We start from the raw sequence: 8538 nt of genomic DNA on the forward strand, positions 1-8538 counted from the left end.
GACAAATAGGTCACAATCTATACTGATATATAAAATCCTTAAGTGACTGACTCACTGATTAATCATCATCCTGCTCAAACCACTCAACGTAAGAAGCTCAATTTCGGCATACAGGTTCATTCTAGGGTGTAGAGGTTCGATAAGAAGGGATTTTTCGAAATTTCAGTTCCAAGGGGGTGAAATCACCCCTCAAATATTACAATATTTTTTATTTAAAAAACGGTCAAGTTTCCGAAAAAAACGCTTAAACACGTATATTTTATTTCGTTTTTTTACATATTTTAAGATTTTTTAAAAATGTGTACAGTGTGTCCCATTTTGGTTGAAATTATAGGGTATCTCCGTTATTAGTGAAGATAGAAGGGTGCGGTTTGCACAAACCTGTCCCACTTTGTCGTCAAACGGAAGATGCTGCAAACAAAATTTTCATAGCCCTCTTCATTTCTGAGCTGCAGGGTCTTTTCAAAAATTTTGCAATTTGGGACACCCCTTGTATCTCTATTATTGTTAAAGGTATCGAGAAGGCGAAAACTGCTTATTGTAGAACTTTTTACGTAGAATACAGTGGCGTAGTCTGTTTTTCTACCAAAAAAATATTTTTAAAAATATGAACTAAAGTTATGTTTTTTCAAATGGAACACCCTGTATATTTATAAATCATATGATCTGTGTTGCTACGAGCTTCTCAAAAATATATATCACTCTATATTTATTTTCACTATTTACTGCAATATTTAAAATATATCATTTTCTTATTAGTAGGCCGTGATAAATAACAAAAAATCAAAATGGTATTTACTAAAATAGTCATACACATATTAAAATTTATTTGGGATTTATATATTTTACTTTTGAAATAACTGTTACCACTGAAACTGTGAATATATTTTTCTTTTTTTTTTATAACAGGATGGGTTTGCAAATATCTAAATTTTGAATTATTAAAGCATTTTTCAGGTGTTCGACATTGTTGTAGTGCCCACGATATATTTCGTATTTCAAAAATCCCCAAAATCAGAAATCGAGAACGGCGAAATCCGGGAATCGAGGAGACTATCAATATGCGTTCATTGGTTCCAATTCATTGATTTGAAAAATAATAATTTAACAGTATTCTAATATTTCCATAGTTATGAGGGGGAATGTTCCTCATCTTGCTGAAAGTATATTTCACGTAAATTAGCTAAAGGAATATCTAAAATTTCCGATACGATAGATAATTCTTACGTATACGCGTATTCCAAGATTTACAAATAGCGGTAGAGAGTTAAGTTTCTGTGGGATGTAGAAGTTCGATAAGGAGGGGTTTCTCGAATCTCAAATTCCAAGAGGGTGAAATCGCCCCTCAAATATTACAATATTTGTTATTTAAAAAACGGTTAGTCTTTCGGGAAAACGCTTGGACACGCATAATTTATTTTGTTTTTTTACATATTTTATTTTTTTAAATCATACAGGTTGTTCCAAAAAGTTGGATAATCGATTAACCACGATTCTACTTAAACTGCTTGACGTAAAAAGCTAATTTTTGGAAAATATCACCATTACAAATTCGACGCGAACGAAGTCGCGGGTACACGCTAGTATTGTTTATAATGTAAGGTTTGCCGTAATTATAAAATTACTTAATGCACATTACTTTTTCTCTTTTACTTTCTCTACAAACTCTTTTAAAAGTGTTGATATTTTTTATGAAATACCGACAAATTTTATCTATTGAATACTTTTATTCTTATTTTAGAAAAAAAAACATAAAGTTGTAAAAATGTTTCTGTAACAATCTAAAAATGGGAAAAGATATTGATCCAAAAGAAGAAAAAAGATCTCAAAGTCTCGGTCTCAACATTTATTACTAAAAAGATATCTTCCGAAAAAAGCAAGCTATAAAAAAATATACTCCTTCGGATATTCTTATGTCAATAAAAACCTAAATAAATGACACCCTAAAATACGAAGAGAAAGTCACCTAGTATGATTCAAAGAAGAAAATGTGGCTGCAAAATGGTCACGTACTATCCGGGACAACTGACCATAAGCGAGAAAAAATAAAGAAGCACAAGTCCGCCCACATCCGCAATGGTACCTTGTTACGGTTTAGATATTTCACGCGTCAATGAACTAAAAAGATAAAAGTTTTTGCACCAAGAAACTACGAAAAATACGCAAGCTATTTTACGATTCTGCTCCAAGAAATCAATTCTAATTTATCCAAGCCAGGAAAATTATTTTATTATATTAATTTATTCAGTAAACGCCGAAGTTTAGTGCTAGGTTTCTACTTCTTCTGAAACCAGCATTATTTATAAGATTAATAGTACACTAAATATAATTTTTCCTCATAGACTATAAACTTCCGAACAGTGAATAGTGAGTGCTACAATGTGTGTTTAAACAGCCAAAAGAAGTTTATAGCGCAGTATAATATAATCCCTAGATATTATACTGTGGTCAGCTGTGGCTGTTCACCGCCAATACAAGTGCAGAAGTGAGGTAACAAATTTTGAAGATATATGACAGGGTTTTTATGACAATTTAATGAGTGTGATTTGGAACATTTACATCTATTCTTATAGTATCAGCAAGTTTCTGTTTTTCATATTTTTAAAGATTTGTTGTAACAGATTGTTCTACACTTACTTTTTATTCAAATATCCAACCAGTATCCTTGATAATACAGTCTACTAAATTAGGTAATATATTTAGTACTACCTGCATGTTTTACAAGCTAATATTGAGATTATGTCATAATATGTCTCTACGGCAAGGATAAGAAATCCTGCTTCGTACAAGCTAATTAACACATGTTTGGCTCATACGAGCATCATCAGACAAAAATACAATAATTAAAGACACACCATACACGTTTACATTTTAAATATTAAAACAACTGTGTCTTTAATTGTATTGTTGTCTGATGATCACGTCAAAATAAAACGCTAAATCACCACAATACACAAAAACGCTTTTACTTTTACACTGGACGCGCGTTTCGCTAACCATATTAGCATTATCAGCAGATGATCAAGACTAGAAACACGTGTCACAATTTAGCTTTTTAGTAATAAATGCTGAGACCGAGACTTTCAGTCTTCTTTCTTCATTTGGATTTATAAACTAGGTCTCTTTGGGAATAATGGACGCCTCTTAAAAGATATTAGCTTATTCGACCATTTCCAATTATGGTGTAGCCGCCCTCACATATTTAGATACTCTGTTTGTAGTTGGGCCCATTGTTGTCTGTTGTTGGCTATGCGGGCCCAAGTTATTCCTCCTAATTTCCTAATATTATGGCCCCTTTTCAGGGTCTTCTTCTAGGTCTCTTAATTCCTCGTGGGTACCATGCTGTAATTTTTGTGATCCATCTGTTGTCCGTTCTTGTTGCCAGGTAACCTTTCTCTTGCTATTTGAGGGATTTGACTCTGTGGATGACATCTATTACCTGGGTCTTTTGTCGTATCCACTCTATTCTTTTACTGTCTGTCTTGGTTATTCCCAGCATATTTCGTTCCGTTGAGCGTTGTGCGACCTGCAATTTTCTTACGATGTCCGTTTTCAGTGTCCAGGTTGTTCATGCATAGGTAGTACACATTCATCGAATCGAACGGTGTGTTTACGTGCTTCAATCATTTTGGTGAATGCCCATCTTGTTACAGAATATCGGAAATAAAATATATCTATTAGGTGTGCCTACACATCCATAGGTAGCCTTGACAAGCCAGAAGGAGATTCTTTTTTCTATTATTCTTAATCTATTCTCTATTCTTAATTATATTCTTAACCTAAAATTTGTCAGATAACAGGTAACGAGTAATATGTAGTTTGAGTCGCATCTTCGTTATGCTCTTCCATTTTGTCCTTGATATAATTACACCAATGTAGTATCCGTGAATCATATTCTCGGCACGACGTTCAGAGCAAAAAAGTGTTTACCTGGCGCTATCTTATCTCCGGCTGGCGGTCATTCTCTGGTATTCATTCCGTTTTGTCGTGTTCGAGGTACGCGTCGCAAAATTAAACGTGAAAAGTATAAGTGAATAAAAGTGTGTGATTTGTTTTTTAAAAAATGCCTAAACGTAAAATTAGTACGGACAAGAAGAATGAAATGAAAAAACTCAACAAAAAACTTAAGAAAATTCAAGAAAAACTAGATCGTCTGGAGTCAAGCGATTCTTCTTCTTCCACATCGTCTAGCGAAATATCAGGTAATTAAGGCCGATTTTGGATTGGTGAGAGTGAAATCGAGCGATTTCAACAATACTCTCGGCAGCATGCGCTCGCCAAACTGCTGAGTAACACGCGTTACTTCATACCAAAAGAGACGGAAATCGCGCGATTTCAATAAGTCTCGGGCAACATGCGTTGCCATTCACAATAATGACTTACGAGTGTCAAAAGACTAAGGGCACCTTGTTTTCAGACTCCCATTCAGAAGTGGAACAAATAAATAGCGAAGAAATACCAAACTCATTACAAGATGCAGACCAGGCAGAAATAAATTTTGATTTTTTCGGCATCAAACCAGTAGACAGGGCACAAGTTGGTGCAGCAATGCACAACGAAATAGCAGTTCGCTGGAGTGCAGTGCTGCAATCTGGCCTAGGCAGTGCACAAAGGAATGAGATTATAGGGAAATACAAAATTCCCGAAAACTGCCTAGAATTACTCCCTCCAAAAACCAATGAGGAAATACAGCCTTGCCTTCCAGAGAGTGTAGCAAAACATGATAACTTTATCACAGCTTTGCAGCTACAACTAGGTCATGGTCTTGCAGCCATCGCCACCGTAATCACCAAAAATCTCACAGTCGCAGAACAAGCTAATGATAACCAAATACTAGGGGAAGCGTGCCAAATAATCGCAAATGTACACAACGCCCTTTCGATCCACAGGAAGTTTAAAATTGTGCCACATTTACATCCTGATTGTGCCCGAGTAGCCAAAGGTATAAAAATGGATGAACACCTATTCGGGAAATACTTTCATGAGGTTTTCAAAACTAATCAAGCATTAAGAAAGTCAAGTTTGCAACTGAAGAAAAGAGCAATTCCTACACCAATTGCTGGGCCTTCTGGCACGCAACAAAAACAGCGCCAGAGTTTAAACTACCAGCACCCCCAATACAAGCGGAAGTTCAAAGAGAGGAGGAGGGAGGAGAAGCCCAAAATGGACAGGAACATACGGAGTCTGCACAAGGATCAGAAACGCTATCGCAGGAACTAGGCAGCCTGAACAAGGTAACTAAATACGCAGGTCGTTTAAGTAAATTTTCACATGCGTGGAAAGCAATTACACAAGACCGCGTAGTTTTAAATTGGGTTCAAGGAATATCTCTCCCTTTTCATACTAAGCCTAAACAACTAAAAGAGCCTAGAATTAATATAACACAAAGCCAGTTTAGAGAATATTCTAATTCTATTAACAACTTACTTAAAATTGGGGCCATTTCAAGGTGCCTACCAAAAAAAGGTCAATTCTTATCTTCTTATTTTTTAAGAAAAAAACCCAACGGTGAAAACAGATTTATTTTAAATCTAAAAAAGCTCAACAACTACTTGGAAGCGCCACATTTCAAATTAGAAGATTATAGAACAGTCTCAAAAATTTTAACTCATAAAAGCTACTTAGCTAAAATTGATCTAAAGGATGCTTATTTCTTACTCTCAATACAAAAGATATATCGGAAATACCTGAGATTTAAATTCGGGAATATTTTGTATGAGTTTAACTCACTCCCATTCGGTCTAAGCTCAGCCCCTTTTATATTTACTAACTTACTTAAACAAGTAATTGGGTACCTTAGGAAATTAAATATTCTGTTAGTATTTTACCTAGGTGACATTTTAATTATCGCTGATACTAAATTAGAATGCATAAAAAATATTAAAATAACAAAGGATTTACTAGAAAATTTAGGATTTATAATAATTAATACAACCAAAAGCGTACTTAAACCACAACAAACAATTACTTTCCTTGGGTTTGCTTTCAACTCCTTAAGCATGGAAATTTCCCTACCAGAGGAAAAAATTCAAAGTATAAAACGTAAAATTAAAGAATTTAAAAGGAAAAATCGATGCACGGTTAGAAATTTTGCACAGCTAATAGGGACACTAGTTGCGGCATGTCCAGCCACAAAATATGGGATTGCACACTTAAAGTTCTTTGAAACACTTAAACATTCAGTCATTCAAAACGACTGTGGAAATTACAACAACAAAATGGAAATTTCTGCTCTCCTAAAAAATAAATTAACTTGGTGGGAAATGAACATAGGCAATCGCCAGGACATTAAGCCGCAACCATTCACATTAGAGATATATTCAGACGCTTCACCGTCGGGGTGGGGTGCTTTTTGCGGTAAAAAATATTTTCATGGGTTTTGGGATAAAAAAGAAACTCAAATGCATATAAATTTTTTAGAAATTAAAGTGGCGTATTACGCATTGAAATCACTAACTAAAAATAAAAATGACATACGTATTCTATTAAGAATCGATAACCAAACTGCCATTTTCTGCATTAACCGAGGCGGCAGCGTCAAGTTTCCTCATCTTAATCACGCTACCAAGCTTATTTGGGACTGGTGTGAAAATAAGAACTTATCGGTATTTGCAAGCTATATTACATCAGCAGAAAATTTTAAGGCCGATAAGGAATCGAGATCAATGTCAATTGACACTGAGTATCAATTAAACAATTATGCTTTTACTGAGATCATTCAAACCTTCGGGAAACCTGAAATAGATTTATTTGCTTCTCGAATTAATAACAAATGCGAGAAATATATTTCTTGGTTTCCCGACCCAAACTCCTACTTAGTTGACGCATTTACAACTTCTTGGAGTATCTATTATTTTTACGCATTCCCGCCGTTTTCGTGCGTGGCACGAGCATTGGAAAAAATCATTCAGGAAAAAGCGCTTGGCATAATGGTTGTTCCAAACTGGCCTTCACAACCATGGTTTCCTATCTTTCAAAAATTGTTATTAAAAAAACCGATATTCTTTAAACCTGACCCTAACCTACTCTTATCTCCTTTTAGAACCAGTCATCCCCTGTTCGAGAAACTTTCACTTGCGGCAGGGATATTATCGGGATCGCTTTTCAAAGAAGAGGAATCCCAGCCACTGCAATACCAACAATAACCAACTCATTATCGGAAGGAACACTAAAACAGTACACTAGCTGTTTTAGAAAATACTGGGAGTTCAGCAGAGTAAAACAATACACGGACCCTTTTTTATACAGTCTAGATAGGTACCTAAAATTTTTAGCACAAATATTAGACAATGGTAGGTCCTATTCTATCATCAACTCATATAGATCTGCTCTAAACCTTATTTTTGCACCAAATGAACAAGATTCAAAATACATTAACAGGTTTATAAAAGGCGTAGCAAACATAAGGCCCCCCAAGCCAAAATACTCCCACACGTGGAATCCGGATTCGGTACTAACAGTTATAAAAAAGTGGCACCCTCTAGACTCGCTAAAATTAGAACAATTAACCCGTAAGCTTGTTTTTCTAATGGCAATCACGTCGGCAACCCTGGTACAAACCTTGTCAAAAATTAAAATCGGGGACATAAATAAAAAAGAAGACAAAATTGAAATAAGAATATCGGAAAAAATCGAAACTTCAAAACCAAATACAAGCCAACCACTCTTACTATTTCCATATTTCAGAGAGGCACCTGAGTTATGCGTGGCGCTTACTATTGACCATTATCTAGAAAAGACCGCACAATATCGAAACAATTACGAAAAATTAATTTTAACTCATAAGAAACCCTTCCACCCAGCGACAACACAAACTATAAGCCGATGGCTTAAAGCGGTTCTCAAATTGGGAGGAATTGATACCACAGTTTTTTCTGGACAGAGTACGCTCCACGCATCGACTTCAGCGGCCTCCAGGAAAGGCCTAAATATTGACCTTATACGACAAACAGCCGGTTGGACCCCATCTTCTAATACGTTCTTCAAATTTTATAATAGACCTTTAATTGAACCCAGAGAGGAATTCGCTAAAATAATTTTAAGTACAGGGAAATAACAGTTGTTTTCCTGTGCTTAAATTTATTATATATACCTACCTAGTAAAGAAATTACATATAGCAACGAAAGTTACTTTCATTACTTATGAGAGGCTGCCTAACTTCTGCGATGGATTAATTTAATTATCAAAGATTTTTGTACGTGTTTAGAATTCTATTATTATATTATTAATAACACTATTAGATTTAATAGGGTTAGTACATACATTTTTCTGTACAAAGACAATATAAAATATGTGTCACAATATAAAAATATGTAAAAAATATGTAAAAATATATAAATATGTGTAATTTACAAAATATTTTATTAAATTAGGATTACTTAGTTCGTTCGTTATCAAGTATTATACATTTACACTATATTCAACTGTTCATATATTAGGTTTTTGTGGTAAATAAATTTTGCAACACTGTAAAATCGCTTTTTTACTCTGAACATCTACATTGGTGTAATTATATCAAGGACAAGCGAAGGAAAATT

At 34.7% G+C, this 8538-nt stretch overlaps 1 protein-coding gene across 1 annotated transcript; it reads left to right on the forward strand.

Moving 5' to 3' along the window:
- The first annotated feature begins 3998 nt into the window (after positions 1 to 3998).
- Positions 3999 to 8278, forward strand: LOC115874395. The gene is made up of 3 exons (XM_030889545.1): positions 3999 to 4202; positions 4418 to 5234; positions 7043 to 8278. Exons 1-2 carry the CDS (start codon positions 4064 to 4066, stop codon positions 5218 to 5220), a joined length of 942 nt encoding a protein of 313 aa, XP_030745405.1. The 5' UTR covers positions 3999 to 4063; the 3' UTR covers positions 5221 to 5234; positions 7043 to 8278.
- Positions 8279 to 8538: the final 260 nt, after the last annotated feature.

This window comes from Sitophilus oryzae, unplaced genomic scaffold (genome assembly GCF_002938485.1).
Source record: "Sitophilus oryzae breed Bouriz unplaced genomic scaffold, Soryzae_2.0 scaffold_1274_pilon_pilon, whole genome shotgun sequence".
In the NCBI taxonomy this organism is placed as follows: Eukaryota; Metazoa; Arthropoda; class Insecta; order Coleoptera; family Curculionidae; genus Sitophilus; species Sitophilus oryzae.